This window comes from Amia ocellicauda, chromosome 3, assembly GCF_036373705.1.
Source record: "Amia ocellicauda isolate fAmiCal2 chromosome 3, fAmiCal2.hap1, whole genome shotgun sequence".
NCBI classification, from domain to species: Eukaryota; Metazoa; Chordata; class Actinopteri; order Amiiformes; family Amiidae; genus Amia; species Amia ocellicauda.
Genome location: NC_089852.1, coordinates 52156108 through 52177470, shown reverse-complemented (window position 1 = coordinate 52177470; position 21363 = coordinate 52156108). Strand labels below are relative to the sequence as shown.

At 40.1% G+C, this 21363-nt stretch overlaps 1 protein-coding gene across 2 annotated transcripts in view; it reads right to left on the bottom strand.

Moving 5' to 3' along the window:
- rb1 (retinoblastoma 1) overlaps positions 1-18519 on the bottom strand; it is a 103136-nt gene extending 84617 nt beyond the window's left edge. For both annotated transcript variants that reach the window (XM_066699910.1, XM_066699911.1), the window contains exons 1-5: positions 18188-18519; positions 14314-14434; positions 13130-13233; positions 6644-6778; positions 157-195 (exon numbers count right to left, since the gene is read on the bottom strand). In XM_066699910.1, the coding sequence (XP_066556007.1) occupies positions 157-195; positions 6644-6778; positions 13130-13233; positions 14314-14434; positions 18188-18309 (521 nt within the window). In that variant the 5' untranslated portion in view covers positions 18310-18519. The remainder of the gene's footprint in view (positions 1-156; positions 196-6643; positions 6779-13129; positions 13234-14313; positions 14435-18187) is intronic.
- Between the last annotated feature and the right edge of the window lie 2844 nt (positions 18520-21363).

The following is a 21363-nucleotide window of genomic DNA, read 5'->3' as shown; positions in this document are numbered from 1 at the left end:
AGCACTTAACGTTGTTAGCTTAAAAAAGGAGCACATTTCTTCAATGCTCCCCGTTTTGTTTTCACACCAAAAAAAACAAGGACATTAACAATCTTAAACTGGGAAACAATACCCCAAAGGGGTCCTCCTCTCTTAAGACAGAGCCAGAGCACTTACACAGCATCAGCGGCATTAATGTAGATTTTAGCACATGTCCTGAAAGACAGAAAACACAAAAAAAAATCAATTCACAATTTTAGATTCAGAAAAACAAAGATATTCCTACAAAAAAGAACAACAACCACCTCCAAACAAAATATATTTGACAAAAATCACAGAAAGCAGTGCTCTTTAAGATTGCCAAATTACTCCCAAGCACTGGTTTCAATCCAATTCTCCTGTAGTTAGGTCACTTCATCAAGCGCTCCTTCCACACTTTACTGGCAACCAATTACCCTCCCCAGAGTTACAGAACACAGAATGTCAAATAAACGAAAAATAAAAAACAAAATGAGCCCATGCAGAGACTCAGTTCATCTGCCACACAGGGTCCAACAAAGGACAATGTACAGAAGTTTAGATTAATAGAAACAGGGCAAAGAGCATCACAAATTACAAGAAGAGTTTTAGGAGAAATATTTCTTAATGGACTGCGATGCTGATCCATTCATTACAAAACACAATGTCCTGAAAGTCAGTGACTATGAACTGAGGACTGATGTTTCCCAGGACTGACACACAGATATCAAAATGGTAAACTATCAAACTTAATGGAGGGAAACATTTAAGACTACCTTAAAGCAAAAGTGCCGCCTGTTGTGGGAAAGAACAGAGACAAGGGTTATCATCTGGCCTACACGTCGTGAAGCTTGTCAAAGATATTAATTAGTGACACAATTTGAGGAAAAAACAACTCTGTTGCAAATGAGTCAGTTATACAGGCAACAGCTTTTCCAGCCATGAGGTTTTTATACAGTGAGGGAAAAAAGTATTTGATCCCCTGCTGATTTTGTACGTTTGCCCACTGACAAAGAAATGATCAGTCTATAATTTTAATGGTAGGTGTATTTTAACAGTGAAAGACAGAATAACAACAAAAAAATCCAGAAAAACGCATTTAAAAACAGTTATAAATTGATTTGCATGTTAATGAGGGAAATAAGTATTTGATCCCCTATCAATCAGCAAGATTTCTGGCTCCCAGGTGTCTTTTATACAGGTAACGAGCTGAGATTAGGAGCATTCTCTTAAAGGGAGTACTCCTAATCTCAGCTCGTTACCTGTATAAAAGACACCTGTCCACAGAAGCAATCAATCAATCAGATTCCAAACTCTCCACCATGGCCAAGACCAAAGAGCTGTCCAAGGATGTCAGGGACAAGATTGTAGACCTACACAAGGCTGGATTGGGCGACAAGACCATCGCCAAGCAGCTTGGTGAGAAGGTGACAACAGTTGGTGCGATTATAATGGAAGAAACACAAAATAACTGTCAGTCTCCCTCGGTCTGGGGCTCCAAGCAAGATCTCACCTTGTGGAGTTTCAATGATCATGAGAACGGTGAGGAATCAGCCCTTAACTAAACAAGAGGATATTGTTAATGATCTCAAGGCACCTGGGACCATAGTCACCAAGAAAACAATTGGTAACACTACGCCGTGAAGGACTGAAATCCTGCAGGACCCGCAAGGTCCCCCTACTCAAGAAAGCACATGTACAGGCCCGTCTGAAGTTTGACAATGAACATCTGAATGATTCAGAGGAGAACTGGGTGAAAGTGTTGTGGTCAGATGAGACCAAAATCAAGCTCTTTGGCATCAACTCAACTCGCCGTGTTTGGAGGAGGAGGAATGACCCCAAGAACACCATCCCCACCGTCAAACATGGAGGTGGAAACATTATGCTTTGGGGGTGTTTTTCTGCTAAGGGGACAGGACAACTGCACCGCATCAAAGGGACGATGGACGGGGCCATGTACCGTCAAATCTTGGGTGAGAACCTCCTTCCCTCAGCCAGGGCATTGAAAATGGGTCGTGGATGGGTATTCCAGCATGACAATGACCCAAAACACACAGCCAAGGCAACAAAGGAGTGGCTCAAGAAGAAGCACATTAAGGTCCTGGAGTGGACTAGCCAGTCTCCAGACCTTAATCCCATAGAAAATCTGTGGAGGGAGATGAAGGTTCGAGTTACCAAACGTCAGCCTCGAAACCTTAATGACTTGGAGAGGATCTGCAAAGGGAGTGGGACAAAATCCCTCCTGAGATGTGTGCAAACCTGGTGGCCAACTACAAGAAATGTCTGACCTCTGTGATTGCCAACAAGGGTTTTGCCACCAAGTACTAAGTCGAAGGGTTCAAATACTTATTTCACTCATTAACATGCAAATCAATGTATCACTTTTGTGAAATGCGTTTTTCTGGGTTTTTTTTCTCTCACTGTTAAAATACACCTACCATTAAAATTATAAACCGATCATTTCTTTGTCAGTGGGCAAACGTACAAAATCAGCAGGGGATCAAATACTTTTTTCCCTCACTGTATCTGTCCTAATGGTCCATGTATTGAAAGAAGCCCTTTGTCCTGTGATGTGCAGCCTCTCGCCAGCAGGCACACAAGTGCAAGAGTTCTATGATGGGTCATATGGTGGACAAGACTGCCATCTAGTGGTGGGTGATGGACACGAATCTTGGAACCCAGGCATATTGTGGAAAGTTACAAACCCCTCCACATTACCAAGGCGCCCCCTTTGACAAGGTTAACAAGAGCAGGACATATCTGAAGAGAACTTCTTTGAAGAACTGGCTTTCCTGCAGACCCAATTGTAATGTTCATTCTTCAGCATGCAAAGATGCCCATTAGGATATTACATTTAGAAAAAGGTTTTATACATGGCAAACAATGTGTGTCTATATGCTTAAATGTCCATGTGGTTTTAGAGCAAGCAGCCAAATGTAATGGAGTATTATACCATTTGTTATGATTCTTCATAAGTGATTCCTCACTGATTGATGCCTTGTACTTCTCTGTATTTTTGCACTTTGCACTTATGTTGTAAGTCGCCCTGGATAAGGGCGTCTGCAAAGAAATAAAAATATTATTATTATTATTAGTAAGTGTGTACAGGTAATCAATTAAATTTTTGAGCTCATTGGAAAGTCTGCGTGTGCCTTGTACACTTTCCTGGAGTGCTCCAGCAAAGACTTTAGGAGTGTTGAGACATTTTATTCACAGAAATGTGTTAATATTTTTAATAGTGATACCATTACCTTTATATGATTGTGCATATAAAGAACATTGTTAAAACATGGACATTATTTTGGGCATCTGCTAATTAAAAATAATAGTTTTAGCCTTAGTGGGTGGCTAAGTGGTTAGCTTCTCTATCTAATGCTGCTGGAGATCAACTCTTTCCCTCTTTTGAGAAACTAACTCTGAGACACGTTATTAAAATAATTGGTAATGCAATCGTTAGTGTCAAGAAACGTATTACTGAGTTGACAAGCGTTGTGGAAGGTAGAGTTCTAAAATCAGCGTCTAGAATGAATAATATGTACAGGAGGGCTTGGTTATTAATGAATTGTGTTGCCATGGTCAGATAATGACAAATATTACAATGATCCCGCTGGAGTGTAAATCTGTTTTGTTTTAATTATGCATTAACTTCTATTGTTCACTGTATTCATGCACTTAATTCATGGCATACCCTGCCTTGCACCCTGTGTCTGCCAGGTTGGGCACCAGCTCAAAGCCACCCTGTACCGAATGAAGCAGCTCCCGCATATGGATGCCTGCCTGCCTGCCTGGCTGGCTGGCTGGCTGGCTGGCTGGCTGGCTGGCTGGCTGGCTGGCTGGCTGGCTGGCTGGCTGGCTGGCTGGCTGGCTGGCTGGCCGGCTGGCCAGGGCCCCGTTCCTCATTCCTGGTTTAACTTTTTCAGGCTAATCAGATGTTAGCCGGTTCAGTTAATCAGGCTAAGCCAGGCTATCTCTGTTCCTCTAAGCCGAATAGAGGCTAAACTTGTCTCGTTCACTCCCGACATAAGAAATCCAGAGACGTGTGGATTGCGGAAAAATACAGAAAGCACAGAAAAAATTATCTTCAACAAAGATTAAGTCAAAACAGAGAGCAACTCTCGTCATCCTGACTGAGAAAGACATTCTCATGGAAAGTTCTGAGGAATATGAAGACATTTTCACAGCAAAATGCAACACTGCTGCTGCCAAGTCCAAAGAGGAAGCATGGCAAAAAAAAAAAAAATCACTTCATTTGGAATACAGATGTTTTATTACACAGGCTTTGTATTTATCCCAATCTAAATCTGCATGCTTGTAGTAATGGAATGTAACATGGACTGAGAGTTTGCTGCAGGAGAATGGTTAGCTCTCTATTGTTTTGTCATATCTTGCCATTGTTCTTTTTTTAAATATATAATATTGGAATATTATGTTGTACTAATTCATCAGTCTAATATAAATGGTTTCTTGGCCTTTTTACCCAAATTAACAGGAAATTATCCCATTATATTGACATATGAGATGAACACTATTAGATCACTTCACAAAACAAATATTTAAGCAATGATTTATTACAAATAAGTTCTTATACCTTCATCGAATCACTGTCACAATGTAGACTGTGAATATTCTTGAGTTGTGGACAGAGCCTGGGCACTTGGCTTCAATATTTGAAATGAGGCAGGTAGAGTCACAGATCATATAGCAATTACTGAGGTGAAGTCATGGATGATGTACAGTATTATCCAAAATCTGATACTCTACTGTCTAGCACAGGCATTGTATAATTGTCATTAAAATGATGGATTATTTGCATCAGTTTCTGAATTGTAGCTCATTTTAAATTTAATGTAAATGATATTGTCATAAGCAGCTGTACATTAATGCTGTGAACTGATTTCCTGTTCACAAAATCTGCCTCATTTGGTCCTCTGGGTGCCTTGATGGGTATCTGACTGCAGTCCACAGCACCAATGACATTAGTCATAATAATGCAGTCTATAAAACTATAATGATATTAGGGCTGCAACGATTAGTCAAATTCATTCCAAACAGCAGTAGTTGTTAGTAATACATCACTTGGTTTATCATCCACCTGTATATGCCTCACTAGAAAAATGTCTGAATCTGCACGTTGTGGCCGCTACCACACTAACAATACTCAGGCGAATGCATTGAAACTGTGGGAGTGTTTATAAGCGAAAGAATGATAACCGTACGGTGCTTTGTGCACTATGTAAATCAGAATTAGCTTTCCAAAAGTGCACATCCGCCATGCTTGAGCACTTGAAACGTAACACAAGGTAAGTTTTTGCTGATGATTACTGTTCACTGTTTATTATTATAGCATTTCAGTGTATTTTATTAATTTTCATTTTAGTGTATTATTTATTATATTCATGAGTTCCAGTGTACTGCATATTATTGGTGTTTCAATGTATTTTTATTTTCATTTTAGTGTATTGTTGTTTTTTTTTTTTTTTTTTTTTACAAAAGTTATGTATTATAAAGTATAATATTGTAAACAAAAAAAATGTGTTTGCATTGTTTTCTTTGTTCAAACATAAGAAAACAACCTTGCACTTATCTCTTTACTGAACAAGGATATGTAGTACACTGGAACATAAAGTGGTAATGAAAAACAATTTGGTAACTTTTCTGTATTTCATTCATCATATATTTACATTTTAATGCAATTTCAGGCATTAAATCATTATCATTATTTTCAAAATCTGGTATCTGGGAAGGGTTTTAATTATTTTATCTGGAGTGGTTAAATGTAATGTAAAATGTCTAGTCCTCCTCAGGGCAAGCCCCTGCTGTGAGGTTTTTTCGGTAATCAGACCCCTTTATTTACAGGGTTCATCGAACTCGAGAATAGGATGCCATGGTGGCACAAGGACCGCATAAGAATGCATTGATAACACAATGTTCTTGTTGTGATTATTCAAATAATCAATTGTTTAATGTATAGAATAATCGATTATCATAATAATCGATAGCTGCAGCCTTAAATGATATGATTACCTATTAAATTGCATATAACCTCGTAGCAGCAGTTTTACCGATATTTCCAACTGAGTAAAGTAATGCACCACTAGCAAAAAAGCACAGCCCTCTACGTTACTGTCAACGTACGACTGTGCCGGGTGGTGTGGGCAATGTACGGCTCAGGTAGATTTATTAGGTAAATTATACCTTGCCAACCGAATCTATAGCGCTCAAATAGAAAAACATGTGAATGATGCAAATTATTGGCATTCTCTCAGTACTCTTGAGCTGATAATTAAAATTCTCTCTAAGGAAGGGCGTTGCCATTTTAGAGGGGTGTGTCAAGCTTTCAGTGGGTAGAAGCACAAGCTTTTATGCACAGATCCGGCTAACTCACAGTTAGCCTGTGCTGGAGCAAGTTTAAGGTTAAGGATGTGTCGCTAGGGTAATACACTCAGCAGGATGGAAAAAGCCAGACATCTATCAAGTGATCCTGAAACTCAGTTAGCCAGCTACAAGGAATGTGGCCCAGCTGGATGGACCAACATAATACACTGCATCTAACTTTTAAATAGATCTATTCCAGTGTGATCCCCATTTGACTAATTCCCTAAACACCTTCGCTGCAGCACGCAGACAGTGTCTCAGACTCACTCACCTTTCAAACCTCTGAAATAGAGCCAGCTGCACCTCGTACTTCTTCTCCAGCCTGGACACGGCAGCATTTACTTTAGTGCTGATGGTGACCAAGTTGACATCCATTTCCTTCAAAAGGTCAAAGAACTGCTTCATGCTAAACAAAAGACAAAGTAACACAAATCACATCAGATGGTCTTTCCAAGAGTCACTGGGTGTCATTTGCTTCATACAGTACAATTTACAACAGGTGCACTGAAAACAATATTAGACATTGAACAACTACATTTCTTTCCCTGTGCCTTTGTATAAACTAAGCCACTATCTCACACAACTGTACTATAGATACCTAGAAGAACAGTCTGAACAGAGAACAGAACCAGTTTTCTCCAAGGATTTGGGTTTGATGCATCATACAAGCCCCCCTTATATTAAACAATTACATATGCCTTCAGTTTCCCAGTTTTGCCATATATGGGTCTTCCTGACCAGTTGTCAAGCAGAAATCGAGCTTCCACACATCACAGGACAGACGTGGGCTTGTTATCTATTTCTCCTGTCTGTTCTGCATAAAAATGCGTGTAGTTAGCAACTTCTTTAAGACTATTCTTGAGATTCCCTCTCAAACACCTCTTCCATGTGGCCATGTGGTAATAATTTCCTCTCGATTGAAAATTGAAAATCTCTCTCTTGATTTAGACGCTTCAGACACCCAAAGATGGTTTTGTTTAGTTGTTAGTCTACAATTTGCCCTCTGTACTGCAATTAAATAAAACATGTCCACCTTAGGGGATATGATAATACCAGTGAAATAACAAGCTGTATTAATTTGATGCTGCACTATTAAGCATCTTCAAATTCACACATTGCCGAGTCTGTATGATTGTACGTGCAACTTCAAATAAACACTTGCAATAAGGTCTCAAAACCATATCAATGTAACATTTAAAGTGCTTACACCTTTAATTGTTAAAAGTTGCCAATATGAATTGAACAGAAAAAAAAAAAAAAAAACTCTCCTATCAACAAAAGAGGACATATACCCATCATTTTTAAACTGAGGTATACCTTAAGAGACAAGTTATTAGGATACAAATTAAAGACAAATTATCAATTTAATTCAGTGGAATAATTATATCATATACTTTTACTTTTCACACTATCCCATATGATTTGAAACAAAATATACAGTTTGTTATCAAAAACAGATGGCACAGTAACAAATGACATTATTCCTCAGGAAATACATTTTCAGTAGAGTTTAAACATTTAGTTTCCAGGAAATCAGTCCATGTGAGACCCCCCCCCACCCCCCCAATAAATCAAAATACATGTGAAATGTAGTTTTTATAATGGCTATCCAGGTGACCTATACTAAGCACCCTATGCAAACGGGGACATTCACCTGAAAAATGTATTGCGTTTTAAACTTATTACATATAAAACATTGGACACGCTCGTTTTATATCAATTAGATTTATTAGAAGGAAAAAAAAAAATGTAATGAGAACACATTGATATTTAATTCCTTTCACGTTGTTGCTTTCTTTTGCGCGTTCTCCGTTGTGGGGTCTGGCCTTTGGAGACGGGGCTTTTACAGCTATCAAGGCTGGCCTTCTGGCAGGCAGTCCACAGCACTGTACAAGCTGGAAGAATTTCAGCCTGAAAGAGATGCACAAGGACATGAATAAGAACCAAGAAATCAATCTGTATGAAAATCAATGTCAAAGACGAATAAGGGGCCGGCTACATAAACAGACAGTCCAGACTAATCGTCTTAGTACGATTAGAAGTCATACTAACGATAGACACTCGGTTAAAACGGAGTGAGTGAGACCAGTTTAAGGAAAGATGGTTTTATGCATCAATCACGCACTGCATCCTGGGAATTGTAGACAGATGCTTCTCTAAAATAGCAAATTATGATACTAGGCATTCTCTAAAAGTTAACTGAAAATCTATGCTAGTTATTGAACGATAAGGCCGACAATATTTAATTTGGGGGAAATTCCGAAACTTGTACTAACAGACTCAAACAAGGCATGGGATAAATTAAGTTAACAGCGTCAACCCTCTGTGTGTGTGGTCTGTAAAAGATGGACAGAAACGATGGAAGACTGCTAATTTAAGTGGAGGCTTCAGGAGACTTATTATATATATTTTTTTTAATATCTTGTCAGATGCCCATATCAAAACAAAAGTGCTAAAATACTGTACAACATAAAAAATTACAAATGTGCAGGTAAAATATACCGATGTTTTGGGAGATAGCCGGTGGGCGGGACAGCGAGGTTTGTGTGAGCCAGTGGCAGCTTTGCCTGTCAGCATCAGTGACTGTCGCTGTAGTGTCAGGCAAGCCATTTCAGTTGTAAGTTAGCCTGGGGTTGAGGAGACTAAGACTTAGTCAGTCTTAAATTTGTATGCAACTGACTAACTTGACCAAATTAAGACCAGTGTAATGTTTAGACCAGAGGTTCCCAAACTAGGGTCTGCAAGGGGGCTATGATCTCAATTTTCCATTTTATTAACGTAGTATAATGTAGCAGTTGCAGCATTTTTTGTAGGTGGGGGTCCTCAGCCAGAATCTGGTTGGCAAAGGTGTCCTAGGTCAGAAAAATTTTGGGAACACTTGGTTTAGACTACTCTGATATAGTCTTTAAAAATAGATCTTAATTACCAAATGACAATTTTAACAATAAAATGTTCCATTTTACCTTTTTGTGTAGACAGACGTCCCATATCCCAAGTCAGCAGCCAGTAGATGAATTGAATTGTTCCACCAGTCCAGTGAAACGCTTCTAGTTTCAGCATTTCATTGAAGGAGGCCCACCAGTTCCCAGAGACTCACCGTTTCTTCAATATCATCTTCCACAAGAACAATGTTTAAATCACCTTCTTTAACAAAACTATTATACACCGATCAGCCATAACATTATGACCACCTGCATAATATTGTGTAGGTCCCCCTTTTGGCGCCAAAACAGCCCTAACCCCTTCGAGGCATGGACTCCACTAGACCTTTGAAAGGGTGCTGTGGTATCTGGCACCAAGACGTTAGCAGCAGATCATTCAAGTCCTATAAGTTGCAAAGTGGGGCCTCCATGGATCGGATTTGTTTGTCCAGCACATCCCACAGATGCTCAATTGGATTGAGATCTGGGGAATATGGAGGCCAAGTCAACACCTTAGAACTCGCGATTCATCAGACCAGGCCACCTTCCTCCATTGCTCCGTGGTCCAGTTCTGATGCTCACGTTCCCATTGTAGGCGTTTTCGGCAGTGGACAGGGGTCAGCATGGGCACCCTGACTGGTCTGCGGCTACGCAACCCCATACGCAACAAACCGCGATGCACTGTGTGTTCCGACACCTTTCTATCAGAACCACCATTAACTTTTTCAGCAATTTGAGCTACAGTAGCTCGTCTGTTGGATCGGACCACACGGGCCAGCCTTCGCTCCCCACGTGCATCAATGAGCCTTGGCCGCCCATGACCCTGTCGCCGGTTCACCGCTATTCCTTCCTTGGACCACTTTTGATAGGTACTGACCACTGCAGACCGGGAACACCCCACAAGGGCTGCAGTTTTGGAGATGCTCTGACCCAGTCATCTAGCCATCACAATCTGGCCCTTGTCAAAGTCGCCCAGATCCTTATGCTTGCTCATTTTTCCTGCTTCTAACACATCAACTTTAAGGACAAAATGTTCACTTGCTGCCTAATATATCGCACCCACTGACAGGTACCATGATAACAAGATTATCCAGTGTTATTCACTTCACCTGTCAGTGGTCATAATGTTATGGCTGATCAGAGTATTTGTAAAGATGGTGATTCCAAAAGATAGAAGGCCAAAGGCCACCATTAAATGTACAGCATTTGAAAGGTATACAATTACAAGTCAAAGCAATCAGCTTAATGCCAGGCTACAGTTCCCATTAGACTTTTAGCAGATCGGGATCTTGATGTCACGATAACCTCACAAAGGAAGAGCATTACGAGAGTTGTGAAGCACGAGGATTACAATCAGGAAAAACGGGAAGTGATCCTTTTCAATTTGTTGTTTAATTTTAATTTCTCATACCTGGCCCCTAAGTGGTGGAACGACCTGCCCACCGAAGTCAAAACGGCAGAGTCCTAGACATCATTCTGGTGTTTACTCAAGACGCATCTCTTCCGACAGCACTTGTAATATTAGTCCTCTATCCCTGCTAGATAGCACTTCAGCTTATTATGCTCCTCGCATTCTTGATTGTTTTCCTCCTTGCTCCCTTTCCCATAGCCCTCGTCTGTAACCCTACATCTTGACAGCACTTAGCTTTCACCGTCCAGGATGTAGGAAGTCTCTTACTGTACTTGTGTAAATTGTAAATTGGAATTTGTAAAATGTATTATTTTGAATTGCTATGTTTTAGCCAAGTTGAATTTGTAATGATTGATGCCTTGTACTTCTCTGTATTTTTGCACTTTGTTTGCACTTATGTTGCATGTCGCCCTGGATAAGGGTGTCTGCCAAGAAATAAAAATAAAGGGGTACTGTTCTCCGAGGTCCACTTATAATGTTATCAAGATTTTTACATCAAAAAACATCATAATTTAGAAGTAATAGGCTATTTTCTGTCCTGTTTTGACCCCCCTCATCGGAACACACCGTTTGAATAGGCGTGGCGGATTGTAGACTCGGAAGTAAACACCCACTTATATGATTGGCTAACAGTTTTGCATATTTAAAAGATTTCAACTCCCCCGTCAGTACATGTGTGTAATTGTTTCGAAAATTTCCGATGTCGAGAAATGGCAGCCGGTGAAATTCAGCCAAACATGTTTGATCCAGAGTCTGATCCCGAATCAGAAGACAACTAACCTGCACCTCAAATGGCAAGGATACTACAGCCTGCGACAGCGTGGTAAATCATCTTTATTTATATTTATACTTTATGTATTTGTGAGGTAGTTAGCCTATTACATTATATTAGAGTTTAGCCGAAGACACTACAGAAAGCGGTTTGTGTCGTTATGTTGTTAACATTTATGCATATTACACGTTCTATATTTCATTGGTTGTTGCATATAAAGTTTAGATACTAGGCATTAATAGTTATATCTGACAAAGGATAATTCACGCTGCTTCATGTAAACTAAGTATAAATTAATGTACCATCGTTTGTCAAGCTGTCGTTCTTATATTCATCGTCCATCATTTTCATTAAAGTAAAAAACTTGTCAATTGTTGGCTTCGGAGCCATCTTTATCGTTTGGTTTCTGCATAGACCTGCGTTTGCCTCTCTTGTTATTTACCTACTATATGCGTTATTCAGTGGGCGGGGCTAAGCAGGCAGTAATGTAGAAGCAGGCGTTGATCTTCTGCAGAGGTGGGGTTTAGCCATACTATTACGTAATAAAGTGGCACATTCCAAATCCTGTCGTCTTTGCAGATTGGCTTCAATAGAAGCTGTTTTTAGACTAACGATAAAGTTTTTAGTTCTGAAACTTACAGGATGTTTTTCTAGTACAATTACCTCTTATATGTCAAAAGATCAAGAGAATTTTGATTTCTCAGTTCATGACCCCTTTAAAGGTTTTAAAATATATATATGTACCAGTTTGAGAATTGTGTATAACTTTACAAGTGGACTTTAAGTGCTGAAAACAAATGTACTTGTATATGCATCAGAAAACTAGAAAATGAAAGACGGAAAACATACCAGGAAGAGGAGAGCATATGACCATACTGACCACCCTGTATGTGGAGCTCTGTAGTTAGTGGAGAGCCACACACACACACACACACTTTAACCATGCTGGCCAACTGAGCTTAACTTGGGACACCTAAACCAATGTGCTCAATGAAAGTCACAAGGCTGATCAATTTTTTCTTCTAAACAGTTACCTCTAATGCAAATCAAAAGAGCAGTCTTTCACCAGCAACCAGCCAGAGGACTGGCTTATTACAGGCATCATACGTTAACAGAACACACTCACCATCACTGAGAGCCTATAGCAGCTCTTAGGAATCTGTGGACCTTAGAAAAACTATTGTAGTATGTGTATGGCCTCTTTTGAACACCCCTCACTGTACTAAAACATACCAGTCTCTCTCTCCTTTAAAACTGGGGACCATGCAGAAATGTGATCATACACAAACACACACTTCAGATTAAACAAATCAAAAACCTTCTGAAATGCAACGTCCTCCTCTTTCTTCAGGTATCACTCATCAAAATCATTCATACAGAATACTCCTAATACACATTTTGAATAATTAAGAAATATTTATTAATTTAGTAGACCTCAATGTGTTTCACATTCATTTTTTGTAATGAAAGACACAAATGTGAGGAACCTTATGTGACAAGTTCATAAAATCATAAAACTTTTGAACTATGAATGACCTGTAAATGAACCTACAGTTTTAGTAGGGGTCCCACAATCAGTAAATCCCTGACCTAACGCTTCTGCCCTTGCCAAAACAACTATGTTACCAAGAGAAATAAAGTGGGTGTACTTACTTGACATGAACTGCCTTCTGGAGGTCTGTGATTGTAAAAGTCATGGCATCCAAGTCAGTCACAGCTATAAACAAACAGGCCGCCCAGTATTTCTTGTTGGTGTCCTACAGTAAACCAATAAACAATCCAATAGTGTTATATTTTTATTGTGTGGCTCAGAACAGACAAGGATTTTTAGAGTGCATTACACTAATACCCCAGCTGAAGCAACAATCCTACAGTGAAAACCTTTTTAAAAGGTCAAACTTAAATAAGTGCTTTGCAATAGTTGTTTGAACATGTGTCCATTTCATGCTTAAAGTTGGTCAAATCCTCTGCAAAACAGAAATATTCATATTACAGAATACAGAAACACTATACATACTGATATCTGACACCACGTACCATGTATCTTCGAGTATGTGTACAAGTGTTGTGTCAGTACTTAAAGGGAGAAAATGAGAACTTCTACGAAACAGGTTACATTGGGGAAAAATGTACGAATGACATCCATATTGAGATAAAATCAAGTTCAATCTTCTGTAGTGAGCATTTTGAATATGCCAAGCTGTTGCCAAGAGCAATCAAAGGTCTGTCAAATTCCTATTAAGCATCTACTACTATCAGACTGTCTGTTCCCTTATGAAAATTACTTATTGGTTCTATATCATTTATTTACCTATCTAGATTATATTGATTCTAGATACTTATAGCAAAATAATACATCTACTAAATGTTGTCAGTAACCTGGCTTTGGATAGACAGCAGCTGCCATGCCAATGAAGCAGCCAACCCCAAGTAAAAAAAAAAAAAAAAAAAAAATCCATTACTATAGAATGGTACACACACTTAAAGCTGCACAATACCACAGACAATTTACAGAGTATTTCCCTGTATTCTGAAATATATTTTCAGTTTGGCCCAGGATTTGACAAACTAAGCATGAAAATCAGAAAAAGATAACAATTAGACCTTAGAGAAACAGAATATTTACTGAGAAAAATTAAATGAAAAGTGAGAAACTTGGGGTGAGTTCTAAAGTATTTCCTCTCTCCCCCTCATGCAGCTACAGTGTGTATCAAATGTATTTAATCCAATCCAATATTTAATTTTATGTATTCCATTTCTGTAACACCATTCTACCTTTGCACCTTGAACAAGAGAATAAGACAAATCTAAGCCTACTATGAATAATATGGGCTTACGAGCATGATGTCCAGAGAGGCTTGTAACTCATCCCATACATCCCAGGCTCGGTTGCACACTTCGTCCAATACGTCCAATTGCTGACACAGCAAGACGAATTCCGGCTTCTTTGTTTCATGGCTGAAATGAGATCAGAGTTTGGTTTCAAAACTATGGCTTTCCTGAAATTCTACGGACTAAACTGAGAGGTCCAGTACAAGAAAATACTATATTTTTCAAGTTCAAGGTGGCATCAATAAAATAACAAATGCATAAATTGATTACACTATCACACTCCCATTAATGGCTGAAAATAACTGAGAGATTACAAAAACATACTGCATGTATAATACTGAACACAAGAGGATGCATAAACCGATCCAAATAGGAGCTGCATATGTTCCTACTATTATATGTGCAGTTATCGTGGAGGAGGGGGTTCTGAAGTTAAATTAATAGCATTATGCAGAGCCTTGGGAAGTAAACTTTATTTTGACAGTTATTCTGACGGCTGTACAAGCTCATCTTCAACATGTACTGTAACATTAATTGCACCACAAGTTTCAGTGAAAAGAAAAAGACTAAAGATTAAGCCTTGTATTCGAGTTCAGGAAAAATTCAATAAAACCAACTGCGATATCGTGAAATTTGAAAAGGCAAACTTTAAAGGTGCAGAGGGGACAGGGTTTGGGACAATTCCAAATCCAAACTGTGGGCATTGAGCTCAGGAATTCGGTCACCTCTTTGCATCCAGTTCAAGACTCTGAACTTACCTATCGTTGTCTCAACCAGATGGCACCAAGCTACCTTCAGACCCTCATCTCCCCATACACTCCCTCCAGACCACTCCAGTCCTCTTGTGCCTGAAGACAAACTTTGCCCCCCTCACCGATCCTTCTCAACTCTGGCCCTTGAAATGGTGGAACGACCTTCTCACTGAGGTCAGCACACCCGAGTCCCTGACAACCTTCTGGCAATCGCTCAAGACATCTGTACAGACTGTACCTGTAATTCTAGAACCTCACCACATCATGTCCTCACGTGTTACCTATTGAACTAGGATGTATACTTTGTATTTTATATTAACTGTACTTACTTACTTATCCTCTTCGCTCCAAGAGGAGCATAAGGTCGAAACAAGAAACTTCCATGCTTTTATGTCTTTCACCTTTAATTCTGCTTCACCCCAGGTCAAATACATCTGCTTTGGCTCCTTTTCAACTGTTCGGCGCCAGGTGTTACATGGGCAGCCTCTAGGTCTTTTGCCTTGTGGTGTCCAGCGAAGTGCGGTCCTAACCACAGAACTTTGCTCCATCGTCAAGACATGTCCCAACCATCCAAGTCTCCTCCTCTTCATCTCTGTTGTAAAGCAGCAGGTGTTTGTTCATTTGAACAGGTCATAGTTAGATAGATGTTCCAAAGTCTTTTGAAGGCTACTCTGGCCTTGCTCAGTCTGCTCTTAATATCTTTAGTGGTGAAGTTTTCCTGACTGACCACTGCACCTAGGTGGGTAAAGTCCTCAACTTCCTCTAGATCTACTCCCTCGATGTGTATGGGGGTGGTTTGTGGGGTGGTACTCTTCTTTATGTTGACTTGAAGGCCAAGTTGGCTGGCAAAGTGGCAGAGTCTTGTGGTCTTGTCTTGCATGCGGTTTTGTTTAGATGATAAGAGGGCTATGTCATCAGCAAAGTCGAGATCTTCTAATGACTGGAACATAGTCCACTGGATGCCCCGAGGCATCTTTAGTGGTATTTCTCATTACCCAATCAATGGCCACCAAAAACAACATAGGTGATATTATACAGCCATGACACATTATACTAATTGTAATCTACATTAAATGTCTTACCTCTAAAAATTATTTGAATTTTGTATTCTATTAATGCACTTTGTATTGCTCATTATTATTTCTTAGCAGACACCCTTGTCCAAGGCGACTTACAAAATATAAGAGCAATACAAAGTGCAATAATACAGTGCAGTTCAAGGCATACATTTTACAAATTCCAATTTACACAAGTATATACAAGATACACAATATGAGGTCTGACATCCTGGATTGTAAAAACTGACAAGTGCAGACAAGGGCTGCATCCCAAATCACACATTTGGTCCCTCATTCCCTTCCCTTGCGGGGTGGATATACCACGTTGGCCATCTTAAGGGGTGTCCCAATCCCTTAGGGAATGAGTGAAGGGAGCCTAATCGAGCTTTTTGTTCCCTTCAATGCTCCCTTCGACAGCGTATACAGAAGAGCACACTTATGCAGAAGTGTTTTAGCACTGAAGTCCCAGAACTCTTTGCATTAAAGGCAGAGACAAGTAAATTGGGAAAATATGGCAGCGGCGGGTGTATATTAATGTAATGTAATGAAAGCTATACAGATGTAGAAATTGTTCAATTATGTATCAAGGAAATTATAATATAGATAATATAAAATTATTATATAATCATGATTTAAATATATGATTAGAAAGTTCAGCCAAAAAATGTTTCGGCACCTATCAATTAATTACTGAAGTAGTATTCTATAAAACTAGGAGGTGATATTAATGCATTTCAAAATTATTATTATTATTATTATTATTATTAATAATTATTATTATTATTAAATAGAGACATGACAAGAAAAGACTGCGATGAATGCTGACTAGCTTCAACCTACACCCTCGCTCACTCAAGTCACTCACTCACTCACTCTGTGGCGTCAGCACAACGTCACGCGAAGTGCACACTTGTTGAAGGGTGTAGGGAGCAAGTGTGCGATTTGGGATGCAGCCAAGATGTTTGGTCACAGTCAAGGGCCAACCTGTCACCCTGGATAAGGACGTCTGTCAATAAATAAATAATAAAACTGGTTTCCTGCCATCAGACCACCTCCCTCAGTAGTTAAAGCACAAGGTGAGTAGTTGGGGTAAGATTGAATGAATGCTGTGCAGGTTTCTTACTATCAAGCATCATCACACTAGAGTGTATTGCTAGAGGGAGAGAAACATTTACACATCAGTGGTCCCTACACCCCTGGAGGAAGGAGGGAGCCAGGCTGGGCAGCATTACTACACCACATGAGAGAAAGGAGCGACCACTTTAAATACTGCTGCTCTTTAATTCAAAGACTGGCACAGCTGCAAGAGACTATACTTATTAACCAGCAAAGTGGCAAGAAATGAATGGAAATTATTCAGCTGGAGGAGAGGCAGATACATCCTAAAAACACATGCATTCTCTCCTCTCTCAGCAGTTGAATTCAGATTATTTTCGGTATTTGATGCGGAAAGCGTGCATTAAAAATTACGGCAAAAGGGTTATTTTTAATAGTTGGTGCCGAATCTTGTTCAACTTGTAGCATCTGAGTAACCTTCCTCAGGTGGGAGCTCGGTAACTGTGAACAATATTCTATGCCCATACACGCAGAAAACACATTAAAACACACGAAGTAAATCCTGACACTTCAATAACCCAGAGATAAATGGAGACCCAGACTGACGTGCAGCTTCCACGCGTTTCACCCAGTCGGAGGAGTGTTCATTACAAAGGCATAAGAGAGCTCGACTGGAGAGTTACGCAAAATAAACCACAGTCCCCAAACAACGCATCTTCTTTCCAATCTCCTAACCGCGAACCCCCACCTGAAACACCAGTGGCAGTGCACACGGCGCTGTGCGGGTCAAAGGCACGGCTCATATGCTTACCCGCTGCCCAGGAACAGCAGCAGCGGCAGCAGCAAATGAGACACCGGGTCAGCCGAGCCAGGTCAATACAGACTCTGCTAGTTACTATAATCCTCACGGGTGTCAGGGAACCCCACACAAACTGCCCCTCTGTGACAGCCTATCAAGATCACGCAGTTTTCAGTGACAACAGTAACCAACACAGGTTGTAGTTATTTTTTACCTTTTCGGGGTCAGTTTGCCCATCTTCTCCGGACTCCCGGGGCTGCTACCGTGTGTCTGTTTATCTTCCGCCACTTTGTGAAGCGGTGCAGTCTGGGCAGCGCTGCGTCTCTTCGGGGGCATGTTTAAGCTCGCAGCGCAGGTCCTGGTGAGGGGAGGACAATGAGAAATGTCGACCGAGTATCCTGTCGTTGATGGCGCTGTATTTTGTGTTTGTTTGTTTGTAAATGTTAAACCCCCCCAGCTGCGACAAAACTGTGAATCGCCCGGAGCCTGGTTCAGAGTCCTCTCAAACCGCGGGAAAACAGTGAAGCCTCCGCCCTCTCCCCCTGCGTCATTTCCGGTTACTCTTGTCAATCAAAGGAGGAACTTGTAACCAGCTGTTGGATGCGCTTGTCTGCGCCTTTCACTTTAGAAAAGGAAAGTACAACTCGTACCCAGTAAAGTCAAATGCTTTGTATTTGATAGGGTTGATGAAAATGCCTTCATATTTTGTATCAAAATACTTTAGTGTTTTGTATTTTGTAGTTTAAAAATACTGTAAAATACTTCGTGAGAAGTCTACATGATGACATCATAAAAATGCTGCCTACTCAGTAATTTGTCCAGACTTGTTGAGATCAGAACAGAAAATTGATCCATACCCGAAGAAGAAGGTCAACGTGAGAAAAAGAGACCTCTGCAATGTAGGCAACAGGGAACACACACTCATTCAGTACTCTCCCTCTCTCACATACACCCACACACTCACTCAATCACACATTCCCTCTCTCACCCACACCCACACACTCAATCACACACTTACTCTCTCACCCACACTCACACATACGTTTGACTGTTTTTGGTAGAACTTTTGAACTGTTTTGGAATACCTGGTCTGTAGTATTCTCTATTGTAGTATTCTCTATTGGAGTTTAAGTAAATGTTCTTAATACACTATTAATGTGTAGATGTCCTCTATACCTATATTCTGAGGCTCTCAATAGATTCAGTGGTTGGAGTTGGGTTAATATTCCTTGACAAGTTCTGTTGTTACTTTCTGATTATATTTCTGGCTACATTTAAAATCAAAACATTTTGTTCATTTAATAATTGTTGACAAAGTGTTAAATGTTTGTTTTCAACTTCCAAATAGGTGTCCAATGATTGATAAATAAATAATTGATTGCTAAATGATTGTACCCTAATTGACGTAGCTGTTTAGTAGGATCATGATTTTGCATTCCATTGCATGAATGACTGCCTGACACATAATGTATTATTATATTTATGATTAACAATCAAATGATTAATTACTTAGAAACTTGTTGCTATGAATAAAGGTGCCATCAGTTGTCTTCTTATGAATTACTTGTTTGTCATTGAGTCAGTGTCGCAGATGCAAAGTAGACCCTTCATTACCAAACACCAAGTAACTAAATTAGGATACAATTATGAGTCATTAGCAAACTGTTAGATAAACATTAAACTGTTGGTTACTTTAAAACTAACCTTCATCTGGGTGATCACAGGGATATGTGAATATTTGATCTGTTAACTGGTTGCATATGTCAGATTTAGCACATGACTCGTTAGGCAGAGAAAAGCTGTTGCTATCAAACATTGTATACTTAATCCACTGAGTCAGTGTACTGGTGAAGGGATAGATCAAATAGGCCGATAGATGGAAGGTTTGCAAAGTGATTTCATGCTCCCTTGTAAAAGTATTTTTAGTATTTTTAAAATACAAAAATACAGTAGTTTGCAGTGCATCCGGAAAGTATTCACAGCCCTTCACTTTTTCCACATTTTGTTATGTTACAGCCTTATTCCAAAATGGTTTAAACTCATTATTTTCCTCAAAATTCTACAAACAATACCCCATAATGACAACGTGAAAGAAGTTTGTTTGAAATCTTTGCAAATTTGTTAAAAATAAAAAACAAAAAAAGCACATGTACATAAGTATTCACAGCCTTTGCCATGACACTCAAAATTGAGCTCAGGTGCATCCTGTTTCCACTGATCATCCTTGAGATGGTTCTACAACTTGATTGGAGTCCACCTGTGGTAAATTCAGTTGATTGGACATGATTTGGAAAGGCACACACCTGTCTATATAAGGTTCCTCAGTTAATAGTGCATGTCAGAGTACAAACTAAGCCATGAAGTCCAAAGAATTGTCTGTAGACCACTGAGATAGGATTGTATTGAGACACAGATCTGGGGAAGAGTACAGAAAAAATTCTGCAGCATTGAAGGTCCCAATGAGCACAGTGGCCTCCATTATCCGTAAATGGAAGAAGTTTGGAACCACCAGGACTCTTCCTAGAGCTGGCTGCCCGGCCAAACTGAGCGATCGAGGGCCTTAGTCAGAGAGGTGACTAAGAACCCGATGGTCACTGACAGAGCTCCAGCGTGTCTCTGTGGAGAGAGAACCTTCCAGAAGAACAACCATCTCTGCAGCGCTCCACCAATCAAGCCTGTATGGTAGAGTGGCCAGACAGAAGCCACTCCTCAGTAAAAGGCACATGACAGCCCACCTGGAGTTTGCCAAAAGGCACCTGAAGGACTCTCGGACCATGAGAAACAAAATTCTCTGGTCTGATGAAACAGAGAATGAACTCATGTCTGGAGGAAACCAGGCACCGCTCATCACCTGGCCAATACCATCCCTAAAGTGAAGAATGGTGGTGGCAGCATCATGCTGTGGGGATGTATTTCAGCGGCAGGAACTGGGAGACTAGTCAGGATCGAGGGAAAGATGAATGCAGCAATGTCCAGAGACATCCTTGATGAAAACCTGCTCCAGAGCGCTCTGGACCTCAGAATGGGGCGAAGGTTCATCTTCCAAACAGGACAACGACCTTACGCACACAGCCAAGATAACAAAGGAGTGGCTACAGGACAACTCTGTGAAATGTCCTTGAGTGGCCCAGCCAGAGCCCAGACTTGAACCCGATTGGAGATCTCTGGAGAGATCTCAAAATGGCTGTGCGCCGAAACTCCCCATCCAACCTGATGGAGCTTGAAAGGTCCTGCAAAGAAGAATGGGAGAAACTGCACAAAAATAGGTGTGCCAAGCTTGTAGCATCATACTCAAAAAGACTTGAGGCTGTAATTGGTGCCAAAGGTGCTTCAACAAAGTATTGAGCAAAGGCTGTGAAGTACATGTGCTTTTTTTATATATATATATAA